The following is a 15,522-nucleotide window of genomic DNA, read 5'->3' on the forward strand; positions in this document are numbered from 1 at the left end:
TCATTAACCACAGCCTCTATCCTCTACCTCACTCTATAACCTTGCACTGTATAAATCATTTCTTTCCGATCGTCATGAGAAAGTCATTATTTCCGTTTCATGAATCTTTTTGATGATTTCACATCGTCAGTTATCTGCAGCATGTGGATCAGCCTGCTTCTGCACTCGAGCTAATTGCGGCTGCAGTTAATCATCACTGAGCAGCGTACCCGAAGCTTTCTGCTGCGTCCCTTAGGTTCCTACAGCAGTTGGACGTATTTGAACTTCACTCGAGTGTTGGTTCGTGCTTTTATTTCACTGCATTGTGGAAGGAGATGTTTAACTTTTTATTTATTTTAAAGCCATTTAAAGGCGCTACTTACCATTTCATACAGACTCTGCAATCAAACCACTACCATCCATTTGTAATAAAGCTATTAAAGTCCATAAACCACTGGGATTTCATCATTATAATAGTTTTTTAAAATCTTTAATTTACTCACTTTTGACAGCTTTATTAAATACTCATTGGACTCCTTGGGGCTGTTGGTGGCTGCAGGCTTCTTAATCTTCTTGGGAGTCTTGACTTCTTGGCTTCTGCCATCTTGGGCTTTCTGGCAGAAGCGGTTTTCTTTAGGGCCGACTTTCTTTGCAGGCTTCTTGGATATGGTTTGAGCTTTCTTCTTCATATTGAATGAGCCAAAAGGCCTTGATCCCTTTGGTCTGGACCAGAGTGTCCTTGGCCCCCAGGGTCTTGAGGTGCTGTGTTGCTGACTTTGGGTTCGGCTGTCTTTTTTTGCAGGGTCGTTCTTGGCCACCATCTTGGGACACTTACAGGACTTCTTGGAGCTTATTGGTGGCTCAAGGCTTCGTGACACTTGGCTTCTTCACTGCTGATTTCTTTGCTTTGCCAGCAGTTTTCTTTGCAGGCTTCTTGGACATGGGTTTAGCTTTCATCTTCATGTTAAATGAGCCAAAAGGCCTTGGTCCCTTTGGTCTGGACCAGAATGTCCTTGGCCCCCATGGTCTTGAGGTGCTGCGTTGTTGACTTTGAGTTCGGCTGTCTTTTTTTGCAGGGCCGTTCTTGGGACACTTACAGGACTTCTTGGAGCTTTTTGGTGGCTCAAGGCTTTGTGACACTTGGCTTCTTCACTGCTGCTTTCTTTGCTTTGCCAGCAGTTTTCTTTGCAGGCTTCTTGGACATGGGTTTAGCTTTCTTCTTCATGTTAAATGAGCCAAAAGGCCTTGGTCCCTTTGGTCCGGACAAGCGTACCCTTGGGCACCAAGCTCTTGATGGCAGCCTTGTTCTTGTCCTTCGAAGCGGCCACAGCTTTGACAATGAGCTCGCTGGCGCTTGGACCGACTTTCTTCTTCGGTTTGGAAGCCTTCTCCATGGCTGCCTTGGCCAGAGCGGCGACTACAGCTGGAGCTACTTCTCTTTTTGAGAGCCAGATTGCATCTTGGTCTTACTTTCATAACTAGAATTCGACATACTGTGGTTAACACCCAGACGTACAGTACGTCAGAAGGAATCTGCAGAATTAGTGTTTCCTCTGTGAGGACACGGTGTTATTCCTTAGAAATCAAATCCATTTGTTCATTCATTCATTCATTTTCCACCTACTTGCATGGGACTTGCATCAAACTCGCCTTTTCCCTACGGTTGTATTCTGCATCTTCTTGATATCTTCAGTTTCCATTTACATGTTCTGGTTTTGTAAAGACAACATCTGTGTACAACCAAGCACAACAACACACACATCTTCTGTTTGTAAGATTAACCAGGACAGTTTTGCACAGTTTTACGCAACACTCTCATGCACCAAATTGCAAGATTAGAAAGATTACTGTAGTATCCTGTTCATTTACCTTCCTGCAGCCTGCTGACGATGTCCAGCGTCACATGTTGTCGCTGTGAGACGGGGGACAGAACAGAGGAGCGTTGGGTCTCAGAGCTGCATTGAACTGTGTTTTACAAAAGCTGTGTTTGTCTGCGACTCTCTGTTTCTGCCTTCGGCTGCTGGTCTCTGTGCAACGCACCGTTCAGCAGGTTAAACCAAGAACACAGGTTGCACGTCAAACATCCCATTCCTGCTGCTTTGTTCGTGATCGCTCGGTCATTTTAGGTTGTTTAAAAAAAAAAAAAAGGGCTACTTTGATTCGAGCTACAGCTGCCGCCTTTGTTTTCCGGCTGATCCGGGGTCATTTTGTCTACAAACACAGTCTCTTAAATACACCCACTCTCGCCTGTGCAGTTTATTAGTCAGCTGGGATTTTTATAAACAGAGCTCTCGTGTCTGTCGTCTTCCAGTCGCAGATGAGAAGACAGTTTCTTCTTGTTGGCAGTTAGATGTCGAAGAGGGGAGGAAAGAAAAAAAAAACTGAAAAACGGGTATTAACACAGAAACTGCAGCGTTCAGAGAGACAGAGCTGAGCAGAATAAATCAGGCATGCAGCTTTTTTACTGATTTTAACACCTTTTTAAATCGTGTTTGTCTCCACGTATCCAAAGAGAGAATATAGTTTATACTAGAAAAGCCCTCTGAACCACTGATGGTCGGGAAATACATATAAAGCATGCCACTGCTAATGTTAATTTGTGTCGTCATTCTCAGTTCCACTAATTGACTTTTATCTCTGGTTTCAGCTCTACGATAAGATCAACACCAAGTCGTCCCCGCAGATCAGAAACCCTCCCAGTGATGCTGTGCAGAGAGCCAAAGAGGTAAACAAAAAAGAAAGCCACTTCCTGTTTCTTCATGTGATGATAATGAATCTAACACATATTCTCAAGCAGCTGGCAATTCTCTTAAACACCTCTTTCATTAATCCTTCTGACCTGCTGCTCACTGAACCTCTAACTCGTCTCTGCCGTGGATCTTTCTGCTCACCTGTCGGGTTCTGGGTTTCTACTAATTCCTTTATTAATAAATTCAGCAGGGGTTTCTTTAAACCTAATATTTGTATTTAATCTCGCTCCTTGCTGGAAAGTGGTTAATGCCGGATCAAGTAAATCCTGAGTGGTCTGAGGAAACCTTGCTTACTGGAAGTGAAGGTGTAAAAGGTCACTTACTCTAACTTTTAGTCACGACAAGATCGATTTAAGAAGTCCTTTCTCAGTGTTAACACAGATGAGAGTCATTTTTGTCTCTTTCTTAAATATTGATCTTGAGAAGACGTTTCACCACTCATCTGAGTAGCTTCTTCAGTTCTAGGCGACTGGTGGGAAGGTTGAGGTTTAAATGACCTAAAGCTGCACCAGAAACCTGTACAGGCTTTAAGGTTTCTGGTTGTTTACACAACAAGCAAGTTTCAGTAGAGGTTTTGTATGTAAACCTCAGACTTCCCACCAGTCCCCTAGAACCGAAGAAGCTACTCGAATGAGTGGTGAAAGGTCTTCTCAAAAAAAAAAAAAAAAAACTCAGTCCAGTTAACTTTGAGAAGTCAGACTATACTTAACTTTCAGCAAATATTCAGATAATTTACTCATGTTAACGTGTCAATACAACACTGTAAAATACAGAATAATAAAAATGTGTTATCAGAAAAGTTATAGTTTTATTTATTAGTTTCATTATTGGATTATCATTACAAACACTTAACATACAGCATAGACTGTATATAAATATGGACAATACGTCCCCACTTCCTTTCATTAGCCAAACTGACGCTTTTTTTCCCGGGAATACGGGCGGCGCCATCTTGCGAGTTTGGAGCCAGAGTCTGATCAGTACGGTCCGAGAGTGGAGCCATCGATGCCCCGCCCACACTTCCTCCAGACTCACTCGTGTTTTTGTTTAATACTACGCTCTGCTCTGCCTCCACCAGTTACAAGGAAACGTTGGATTATACACTGGACTTTATGGAGTGGTTTAGTGTTTTAGTGTGGCCCAAGTCCCGCCCACTAACATGGAGGGGGTGGAGCTTATGACCTATACTGCACCCAGCCACCAGGGGGAGCTCTACTTGCTTTGGCTTCACTTTGGAGGAGCTGTTCCACCGTACATCTTTATACTGTCTATGGTCTACTGGTGCCGTACGCCGTTGTAAGCGTTGATACTTGTGTACACTGGTTTGTTGCCATCGTTCTGTTATCACGCCACTAAAACAGAGATGGCGTTCAGGACAATTGAACTGATTTTCTGTGCTTGTCCGGTCACATTACCGTTAACATGAAATGTAGCATCTGCTTCAGTACATGATGCACATTATACAACCAATGAACCAAGCCAGGGAGAAGTTTCTGTGCTTGTCCAGCCACTGAGAGATAAAGAAATTTATTTTTGACAGGCTTTTGAATGTAGCTTTTCTTTATAAGTAGCTTTTTGAAGTTGGTCAAAGCAGAGCAAATTTAAATATATTATATATGTTTTGAAAGATGAATAGTACTCACAGTTTGGTTCAGTAATTTGTCTTCCAGTCGTTTGAGGAGGCGAGTTTCTGCATCTGAGCTGTTCTGTCTTCATCTTTCACAACGAGTTACAGAAGTGTCTTCTCAGTCCATTCCCGTCCTCCACGTTTGTGTACACCTTCAGCTGTGCTTGGACAAAGTGTCGTGCCTCGTAACATGCCCAGACCGTGTCTGTTCTTGTCGTCTGAAGGTTGCTAAGAGAGACTCTTGACCAAGCTTTGCGCATAGTAAGCCTATTGGTTGAAAATGTGCCTGGATTCTTCGTTCATTGTCAATGCAAAATGGAGTCGACCAGTTAACTTTGGTTTTGCAAGTGCCGTATGTAGCCAGTGTCGCTCCTAAGATCTTTACCGTGATGTTGTCCTTGATGGCGTTAGTGCTGTCCGCCATGACCTTTGCTCTGTGCACTAGCTCTTGCAACGAGATAGCTCGTCAAGGACTGGAGCTCTTGCAGGTCGCAGATTCACCTGCCCCCAGTGTGTATGGAGGTGTGCTGACGGCTTCTTGCGTGATTCTTCGTTTTTAAGGAGCACTGCACCACCACCACCAAGAAGTTTGGTGACATTTGCCTTAAAAGTATAAACGGGAAACAGCGTCTGAGCAGCTTCCTCTCAGAGTCAGATTAAGATTGTCTGTCGGTTTAAATAAAGCTCCGTGCCTTCTGACCTTCTTCATTTGACACCCCAGTAGTGTATTCTTGAAATGTTGGTGCCCTTGCAGGCCTTATAGCCTGCGTATGATAAACTCACACTTGGTTAATGTGTTAACCTATCTGTGCTTTAGAAGAGCTGAGTAGCGTGCAGAGTGGAGCTGCTGTGTTGTTGCAGGAAGGCGACGGATCAGTGGCGTGCATTGAGAGTATTTTCGCGCAGAGCCGTGCATGCAGGCCGACCGCACAAAATGCTGCTGCGTTTATGTTGCGCGCTTTGTTGAGGGAGCAATTAAGAAGCCTGAAGAGTAAGGGAGTGGGTGAGGGCCCGGCATCGTAAAAAAATCCCAGAGCTGTTAAAACAGAGAAAGCCATTTAAGGGGAGCCCAGCTCTTGTTTTTATGTGGTTTTGGTTCATGTCAAAGAGACCTGCCTTAATTAACGCAACTCTGCTACTCTGTTCACGTCTGGCTCACATTTTCCTACTAAAACCAGCCGGGATGGAGAGGCAACAGATGAAGGCGGACGATGTGAGGGAGTGAAAATAGTATTAAAGTCATATTGTTGCAGCTTTTATTTCCATTTTCAGAGTCTTTTATTGGTGTTCTCCACAGAGAATTAAGTCCTCCAGACAATTAGAAACACACTAAGCCGTGCTTGGAACAAAACCTTAAGAGCATCCAAGAGTATAAAGTTCAACAAGCCTAAAACTCGTGGTGCAATTAAAATATAGTCCTGTTTTCAAACGGTTTTGTCAGCTTTTATCCTAAAGGGATAAAACTCACCCCAACTCAGATCAGTTTACAGTTGTACGGCAGAGAACCATGGCCTTGAAGGTGCTGAGTCTCAGTGGTTTAGATTTGGCACTGTATTGGACATTTATCAGTCTATGTGCCTTCCAGCCTTCATCTGTGCTCCCAAAGTAATGACTTGGAGAAAGTTCTGGTTCCTCCGTAGTGTGGCTGCCCTCAGCTTTAGAGATGGTGTGTGATCCCCAGAGTAGAGTCGCTGATACTTGCTGTCGAAAGGGCACAGTTGAGGTTGTTGTGGCATCTGGTGAGGATGCCTTGTGGGTGCCACATTTTGGAGGTTTACCGAGTATGGGCAGCTGAGAAAAGCCCCCAGAGTAGACCTAATATCTCCACTGACTAGGGGATGACTTTGGATTCCTCAGTAGGAATTCCTTGCTTGGCCTGTTGCATGGATGGATGGATGGATGCATGGAAATTATGAAAACAACTACGCCACGGACATTTACAAACTGGATCATCTAAAAACGTTCAAGTGCAAATATTGTTTTAGTCCTAGGATCAGGACAAAACCACGATTTCAAGTTAGATTTCTGGGGAGGTGCTCTTCAGGTTTACGACGTAACGCAACTATAAAAGAAGACACTTTCAAACTTTCGGGTGCAGGTAATTTTAATCGAGATGAGACAAGCCTTAATTGTCATTGTACGAGAACATACAAAGACATTAAGAGACCACATACAATCATAAAATGTAAATAAATAATATAAAAGACCCACGGTACGAACTGTTTTTAAATCTGTTAGCTTCCAGGCGTCTGTATCTTCAGGAGAGTGAACGGTTTATGTCCTGGATGGAAGCAGTAATTTCTCATTTTCTTGACTCTGCGGAGACATTGGGAGCTGGAGACGTCCTCCAGTGAAGGCAGAAGACCTTAGAAAGTAAAAGCTCCTCCACTCAAGCATCCCTTGACTATTTTTTTTAGAGCTTTCCAAAGAAATTCCGATTTTCTTTATCTTAGCAGCAGCTTGACCTCATCGTCTAATCTCTGCTGATTCACTCTGGCTGAACGCTGAAATGCTTTGAACCAATCAGACTTTCAGTAGCAGGACATCTTCTAAGGTGGCTTCAACAAACCTTCTTTTTTTCCTTCTACGCACTAATAAACTTTTAACCTCTCTGCTGTTATAGCTCCAGCTAAACGAGCTATGTCAGTGTTCCAACTAATCATTCCTTGGGAGTTTTTTGTCTTTGGCTGTAGATACTAATCTCAAGTAGACTTTCACTTTCGCTCGCCGTCCGTCATCACTGACCTTGAAACTTTCCCCTGTGAGCTCTGAAAACAACCGTCAACAGCTTGTGTAACCTTCTTCCTGTGTCTTCTTCCACTGAAGAGTTCCTCCCAAGACGGAGCAAGTGGCGCTTTGAAACATCTGGAATATGTAAGACCTCATCACACTACTGCCATGTTACAGTCCCGAGCGTAAGACAAGAGCTGTTGGGCTTTTTAAAAGAGTACAGTACTGCAGAATATTCTACATTTCTGCATAAAAATGACCCAAAACATCAGCGGGACTTTATTACAATTACATTTACAACCCAATCAAACACATGAAACAGAAATAGTATACACTGAGGTGTAAAAGTAAGTGAACCTTTAGGATTACAAGTTAAATTCAAGGCCAAATTAGAGTCAGAAGTGTTTTCAATCAGTATAATTAGACTCGTTTAGTTTAAATAAATCAGGGATTTGTCTCAGTCTGATCTTCACAACACATGTTTGTGGAAGTGTATGATGGCAACGGACAAAGGAGCTTTCTGAGGAGCTCAGAAAAAGAGTTGTTGTTGCTCAAATCCACATTCAGACAGACAAACAAGCAGTTCAAGTCCGGAAACCCACCAACGTCTCAGAACTGAAGTGATTCTGTTGAAGAATGGGCTAAAATCTCACCAAGCCGCTGTGGACGACTGTTCAGCAGTTGCCGGAAATGTTCAGTTGCTGTTAAATGCTGCGAAAGGAGGTCACAGCAGATACAACAAATTACTAATTTCCTTGAAGAAGCAGATACAAGAGCTTATTATTTATTCCTTCATCAGTTTGATTGGGTTATTTTTGACTACTTTCCGGACTTCTGTGGAAATCTGATAATGTTTTGAGTAATTTCTATGCAATTTATGTTTTGTTTTGTTTTGCCAATAGAAAGTAAAAGCTCCTCCACTAAAGCATCCCTTGATGTTTTTATTTTTTTAGAGCGTTCCAAGGAAATTGAGATTTTCTTTATCTTACCCCCAGCTTGACCTCATCGTCCGTCTTATCTCTGCTGATTTATTCCAGCTGCGGAAAAACACGTCGTGCAAGACCCTTATAAGGGGCGCGAAAACATTCATGCACCGCTGATTATCTCATGTGATTTCATTTAGCATACACGTAAACAGTTCAAATCGGAGTCACTGATCAGAATAGTTGATCAAGAAATACTGCGAATATGTTGTTGGTGGTTTAAAATTGCGCAAGCACAAGAATGTTATGTTTTGGGAAAGTGAAGCGATGGATAAAGCGGAAAGTCGTACGAGACCTTCAGAGTAAATCAAGCTACTCCAGTTTTTTTCTTCCATGTGGTAGAAACTAAAATGACCTTCAGACTTGCATTCTCATCTAAAAAACAACATGGTGTGCTGTGTATCACATGTCGCATAAAACAAACTGGGTCCTTATGGCTTCTTTCTCTTGATAGTCACATTTAATAATATAAATCCTGGAGCAACATCCTTCAACATTTAACTTTCTTTAATCAACTCGGTTTGAAATTTAATCTGTGGGTTAATATGGAGGAAGACTGATAGACTGGGGCTGACAAATAGACCTATCCGGCAGCCATTGCGATACCATCAGGGGAGATAATTACACAATCTGCCCAATCATTTGGTAAATCTGCATTATTAAACATATGCCCGAATTAACTATTAGCACCTCCAGTTTATGCTGAAATCATAGGTGTACATGTAGGTATTATTAGATCCTTTTATTGTGAAGAAAGCTTAAAAACGTGAGGATTGTCAGGCAAGTTCTGAACTGTCTTTTTTCTTTGATTTCTGTGGGCATTTATGGACCTTTATTTACGGTGTGGTTTGGTTTTGGTTCATCAAAATGTCCAAAGCACCTTCTTGAAAGATGCCTCTGCAGCTGGCGTATTGTAGCGGATGGTTTTTGCAAAATTTTGATGCACCGAATATTTTTGGTCGAAAAACCGAAAATGCACTTTTGGGCCATTTTCGGCCGAAAATTGCTGCAGTTGTTGCTTGCATCATCACAACATCCTGTTTCGGTTGAGTTGTTTCGGAGATGTTGTTCCGGCCAAAAATTTTTGTTGCATCCCTAGTTTTTATCCATCAATGAGCAAGAAAATGACATTATTACAGTTTAGAGACGATGAATACCTGGACGTAAACAGAAACCATGCGTCCACAATGCAGGTTTCAGTACTCACACACACTCAAAGGCCTCACCTCCACAATGCCACATTCACCAGTCAGGCGCAACATAACTGGACCTGACATCAAACCGAGTCAAAGTAGCAGGGGGAGGAGGAGGAGGAGGAGGAGGAGGAGGAGCGAAGCCTTGACCAGATTCCTTGACTCGCCGAATGAAGTCCTAAGTTGGTCTCACATGACGTAGGTGGCGGAGGCGGAGGTGTCAGGGAAATCTGTGAGGTTTTTGGGGTCGCTCTTCATATGCTGCGTGGGGTGCAGCAGGTCCTGTAGAGGTTGTCACAGGTTTGAGAAAGTTTTAGATCCGAAGGGAAAGAAAAAAGACTCTCTCTCTGTGTCCTCAGGTACTGGAAGAGATCTCCTGCTACCCAGAGAACCACGAAGCTAAAGAACTCAGACGGATACTGACCCAGCCACATTTCATGGTGAGTCCCAAAAAATACGTCACTTTAAGAAACATTCGGGGTTTCTGACAGCCGCTATCTCCGCTTAGCAGCTTCTTAGATGCTCTTAGTTCCTTTGCTCCGCATGAGATTATTTTACTTTGCTTAAATTTAAGTGCTTTAAAAACATCAAACAGGAAGGGATGTGTGCGAGGAGCTGACCTGCAGGGTTTAATCCAGCCAAGAGAAAGTCCTTCAGGGGGGCTGTCAGTGGCCTCCCCCCTTTAATCCCATCACGTTAATGTGCCTGACTCCCGTCTCTGATCAATGAGCACCACAACAGAGCGTGGAGGAAATGGGAGACACTAGAAAAAAGGGGCAAGGAGAAAATTATATCAAAATGAAGTGATAAGGTGAATGAGGGGAGAGGGTGAGGAAGGTGGGGGGAGGCGTGGACGGAGGGGCAGTAAGGCGTGTCTGATGCGATGTGCTGTGCCGGGGTCAGAGGCCTGAATCCCTCATAGCGCTACATGAGCGTAAACTGACGTGCTCTGCATTCCAACGAGTTCAAGCGAGGGCGACATGCAGACGAGCTTTTCCGGGTTTTTAGGTTTCGCTGGCGAGCGTATTCCTGGATTGGAATAGTTTCAAGGAACAGCAGCTTTCTCCAGAAGCATCTTTTCCTCAAAGGAGTAGTTGCAGATACGAGATACGAGAAGATCACATGATTATCTGTTAACATTTGGAGCTCATCAAGTGGTGTGATTCAACGGATAAAGAAGGATAAAAAGGAGCACAGAGCAATGTAGTTTGTGACATAATAAGATATAAGATGTTCTCAACAAATGCCTCGTTCCTCTGAGGTCTACTTTTGGTTTTACTTTCATATTTCATCTTAAAAACAGTTCACCTCGCCTTGTTTGGTGTCGTTCTTTTCAGCACAACCTCACATGTGTGACTTTACAGTTAGTTTTTCATTCTGACCAGCTGTATTAACACATTGGACCTAAAACCAGACTAAAAACATAAAATCCAAGCAGGAAAAACTTCACTGTGAAAACCACAATCATGTTTAACGAACCATTTCTATAACTTACGATGCAAATCCTAACTGTACATTTCAGTTAGGGTTAGTTTTCACAACTATTTACATTAAAATGCAGGAAATGCATCAGGCGTTTCCTGTACGACTATTTATAACCATTTGCAAAACTATCAGGTGTCACAGTGAGTAATGTCTAAAGGTCACAAATCTGTCAAATCTCAAAACTCGCTTCTCTCTTTCGCCGTCATCACTGTGTCTTCCGGCGCACCAAACATGATGACAATATTCAGGAAAAAGCATGCTGTAAATAATTTCTAATAACTCTAGTTTTACTTGGCCTATCAACACGATTTAATAAATCGATAAATAGTTTGAAGTTAGCACTTTCTACACAAGCTGAAACAGAGACTCAGTGAGACTCCGTCTTGCCGCTACGTCGTCTTAAACCGGTCATGTGATTTGGACGTGCTGCTGCGTCCGTCGACTCCAGAGCGTTAAAGTCATTTCTTGTGAATATAATAATAAAACAGGATTACAGACTCTGTAAAGCTCACCTCTCTGACGGCAGCCGTTTTGTTGTAACTCCACGGGTGCTCAGATTACATGTATGACTACGTCGCTGTTACTCTTCTGTCCACCTCCACATAAAGCAAACAGTCTGATTGGCCCTTTAGATATTTGCAAGAGCGCAATCAGTTGCCAATGGAGAGAATCCAGACCAAGTTTACACCTCAGAAGGTTTGTAGGTGGAGAAGTTGACCTGACTTCCAGGCTGGTTAATTCCTGTTAACAGCTTTAAATGCTTCTCAAAGTGGTACCATTGACGTCCATCCATTGACATCCATTATCTACGACTGGTTATCACTTCGGGGCTGAAGCCAACCAAGTTACACCTGGACAGGTCCCCATATATATCATTATCAGGTTATATCTTACCTGTTTGATGTCTGACCAACAACTACTGCTGTGTCTTTGAGACTCCAAAAAGTCACCAAGCATTTTAACGGTTCCCCCGAGAAATACTTCCAGGATAAAGTTTTCCTTATTTTCTATGCATCCACTTGTAGTCCTCATTGGGAACAGTTGGGAATATGTCTGGGAAGACTCTAGGTCATCCAGGTCATCCAGAGTTTTCTTAAAGATGTATTATCCAAGCAGCTTCTTTAGCTTTGTTGTCTTTGTTTTAGCTTTTCTTTTGGGCAACAGTTCAAAACAACAAATCTCCTCAAACAACATTTAACAAAACCACAACTGCTTAATGAGATTTAACCAGGCTAGCAGCTTCCCACTTCCCTTCTGTCTTCATACTCAGCTAGATAATAGCTCAGTGCAAAGCTATTATCGTAGCTTCATGCTAAAATAACATCTGTGGTTAGTCAAATTTAAAAACAGACGTTCAGATCACAGAGAAACAGTTTGATGCCTTTCACAAGTATGTGTTTTGTGTCAGAAAAGTAAAACCTACCGGCCGATGACCTTTTAAAATTAACTTTTTTATTTCTGCAACTACACAGAAAACAGGATCCGAGCAATTTCGCATCATCATGCTTTTCATTTGAATTTCAGAGGAGTTGATCACGTTTACTGTAGTGTTATAATCTGCTGCTTTTTGGAGAACTCAACGTCTCTGTCCTGTCCATGCTGTGTGTCACTTTCCCACACACAGCATGGAAGGATCAGTTCACCCTTTAACCCTGTACTCATTAGGAAACCCTAACACACACCATCGCCTTCCTGTATGTCTCTGAACATAGCTTTCTTTTGCCTGTGATGTGTTTTGACATGGGAGTCGGAGAGGCTGCTTCCGTGTCTCTGCCTCTCTGATGAGCTCTCCTTCTTCCTCCGACGCCGAGGGAAGCCGGTGACAGGTTTCCCCCCTTTGTTGAGGTGCGATTGCTGTCTTCTGAAGTTCAGACTGGTTTGTTAAAGCGCCACTCAGGGGCTTCTCTGGCTGTCAGGCGAGGCGAGGCGAGCCGTCGGTGGGCGTGCGGCGGCAGATACACAAAAACCTGTTGATGTTACTCAGACAGACGAGGGAGTAAAGACCAAAGACACCTGTGGAGGAGGGGAATACCTGAACGTACGACAGAGCAGAGAGTCACAGCCTGATAAGAGGCCTTAAGATACAAACCAGCCACTAAAGGGTCTCTTTTATGTGTTAGACTAGACGCAAGACCCACTTCCCCATATCACCCAAAGTTGGTCAGGAGTTTCTCCATTGGGAACTGATTATGCTACAGCAGAAATATGCCAGTCGTAGATAATGGATGGATGTTAATGATGACACTTTAAGAAACCTTTAACAGGTTTGAGACCAGGTCATAGCTGCTATTAATTGAAGTTGACCTTGGTTGTAGTAGGAATTATTATAGTAGGGAACATTATGGGTACAGTTGCCAAAATAACTGCTTCTAATAATAAAAATAAATAGTTGATCTGATATTGCCCGTCTACAATTTTTTTGCGGCAGATAATTGGTCTGGAGTCTCTCCATTGGGGCAAAATGGCAAAAATATGCCACTCATAGATAATGCATGGATGTTAATGATGACACTTTTAGAAGCGTTCTTATCTTCCATTAGTTGGAGTGAACTTTGGTTGGAGTGGGGATTAACATGATGGGTGCAGTTGCCAAACAACAACAACTGTAATTTGGAAAGTGAAACACTGGTCTGGAGTCTCCCCGTTGGGAACCAATTATGCTCTTGCAAAGGTCTGCCCGGCCAATTAAATCGTTTGGGTGGGGTTTGCGAGGTTATGGACGGAAGAGCAACAGCGACGTAGTCATCTGAGCACTGTGGAGTTAAATTTGAGTCCTTTATCACAACTGCTGTTAAAGATATAGACAAATTGGCTCTGATCAGTTGTAGGACTATCCAGTTGCGTGCCCTAAGCCTAACCCTGTTTTCTCTTTCTTTATTGTTTGACACATAACTCATACTGAAATCCAAATACTACATAATGCAGGTGGCTCTAATTCACCTGCAAGCTGCTTTGTAAACCAGCCAATCAATTAGAAAGATTGGATTGTATTTTAATAAGAATTAAGTCTGGCTACACAGACTTTTGTCCAAAGAAAGCCACATAAACTGAACCTTTGACATTGTACCAAACTAATCAACTACAGTTTGATGAGCTCGCCTCTAGCACACCTATAATAGAAAAAACAACATATAATCCACAAAAACGACGACAAACGAGAGAATGAAGTGTAACGATCACTTAAAGACGGAAAATATGCCAATACATGGACCACATACCCAAAAGTCATACATGTTGGGTGTCTACTGCACAAACTATCCAGAGATGCTAAAGACTGATCAGTTTGTGTTAATTTACCACCTCATATTTGACCTCCAATCTTCAGCCCAGCCTCAAAGAGTCATTCCATTTTCAGTTGAGACCATTAGCCGGCTGTCCCGTGTTTCCCTCTAACCCTGTGCTTCCTCGTGACCTCAGGCCTTGCTGCAGGCCCACGACGTGGTGGCCCACGAGGTTTACAGCGACGAGGCTCTGCGGGTGACCCCTCCGCCCACCTCGCCCTACCTGAACGGAGACTCCCCAGAGAGCGCCAACGGAGACATGGACCTGGAGAACGTCACCAGAGTCCGCCTGGTCCAGTTCCAGAAGAACACGGACGAGCCAATGGTACGGTTTTTGGTATAGAGACGTTTCAAAAGCTCAGAGGAACGCAAGGATCGTTTGTATTCATTAACTGAAGTCATACAAAGTGCAGTAAACAGAATCCATTATGTAGATCGGAGCTTTGGGCTTAAAGCTCAGTGCCTTATTTTCTGTCCATATCTTGACGTAGCGCTCGAGCTTTTTGCACCGACTGCAGATTTGAACATACTGGTGTGTTAATTAATGCAGGGCATCACGCTGAAGATGAACGACTCGAACCACTGCATCGTTGCAAGGATAATGCACGGAGGAATGATCCACAGACAAGGTACAGTTTACATTATTTGATAATGAACTGCTCCCTACAAGGTTGTGTGACTCATAGATCTCCTACACAGATCTGTCCTTGAGAACCTCTGCAGACGAAACGATTTCTCCTTAAAATATCTGCCTGAAGCATCAGTTTGAAGACTCGCTGCGTTCTCTACCTTTCATGTGACTGTAAATTGAATATTTTCGAGTATTTCATTTCCTCCACCTCTACAATTTGTTTTTGCAATTTTGCTTGTTTTTAATTTAAGTCTCGGGGAAGCAGAAGGTTTGAGGTTAAGTTAGCAACGAGAATAAATAAGAAATAATAAAAACTCCTCTTCCATCTTCACAGAAGAAACAAAAAGCATGCTGACAGGGTGCAGCGCATTTAACTCTGCCGTTTTACTGTGATGTGGTAGCGTCCCGTTAATTAATCCCCAGCTGATTCATCGTTCAGTAATTGGAAAGCGAACTCCAACACAAAGGGATGTTTTCTCTGCTTTAGCTGTGATGAGGGAAAGAGCAGCGGAGGCTAATGAAACGTAGCGCCGCTCGGTAATGAGGAAAAAGAAAAAGTTTCTTCCTCTTTCATTACTTCCTTCTCGTTTCCTTTCAGGAACGTTGCACGTCGGGGACGAGATCAGGGAAATCAACAGCATCAGCGTGGCCAACCAGACTGTTGAGCAGCTGCAGAAGATGCTGGTGAGTGGATGAAAACATTTTGGGCCTCAGACCTCAGAGGTTCGAGGTTTAAGATTTGTGGATAAATCTGCATTTTTGTTTAGCTTGTTTGCTCCACTTTAAAACAACAGAACTAATCTAGCAAATCCACATTAGCTTATTTTTTGAATCTGTTGTTTGGGTAATAAGTTTGTCCAGAA

The 15,522-nt window shown here is 43.0% G+C and overlaps 1 protein-coding gene across 7 annotated transcripts in view; it reads left to right on the forward strand.

Annotated features, from left to right (window-relative positions):
• caska (calcium/calmodulin-dependent serine protein kinase a) overlaps positions 1 to 15,522 on the forward strand; it is a 151,607-nt gene that overhangs the window by 118,238 nt on the left and 17,847 nt on the right. For 4 of the 7 annotated variants that reach the window (XM_084545075.1, XM_084545076.1, XM_084545078.1 and 1 more), the window contains exons 12-17: positions 2,627 to 2,704; positions 7,183 to 7,230; positions 9,622 to 9,702; positions 14,165 to 14,353; positions 14,579 to 14,657; positions 15,258 to 15,343. In XM_084545075.1, the coding sequence (XP_084401201.1) occupies positions 2,627 to 2,704; positions 7,183 to 7,230; positions 9,622 to 9,702; positions 14,165 to 14,353; positions 14,579 to 14,657; positions 15,258 to 15,343 (561 nt within the window). The remainder of the gene's footprint in view (positions 1 to 2,626; positions 2,705 to 7,182; positions 7,231 to 9,621; positions 9,703 to 14,164; positions 14,354 to 14,578; positions 14,658 to 15,257; positions 15,344 to 15,522) is intronic. The other 3 variants (XM_084545077.1, XM_084545079.1, XM_084545081.1) reach the window with 1 other exon arrangement.

This window comes from Chelon labrosus (assembly GCF_963514085.1).
Source record: "Chelon labrosus genome assembly, chromosome: 5".
In the NCBI taxonomy this organism is placed as follows: domain Eukaryota; kingdom Metazoa; phylum Chordata; class Actinopteri; order Mugiliformes; family Mugilidae; genus Chelon; species Chelon labrosus.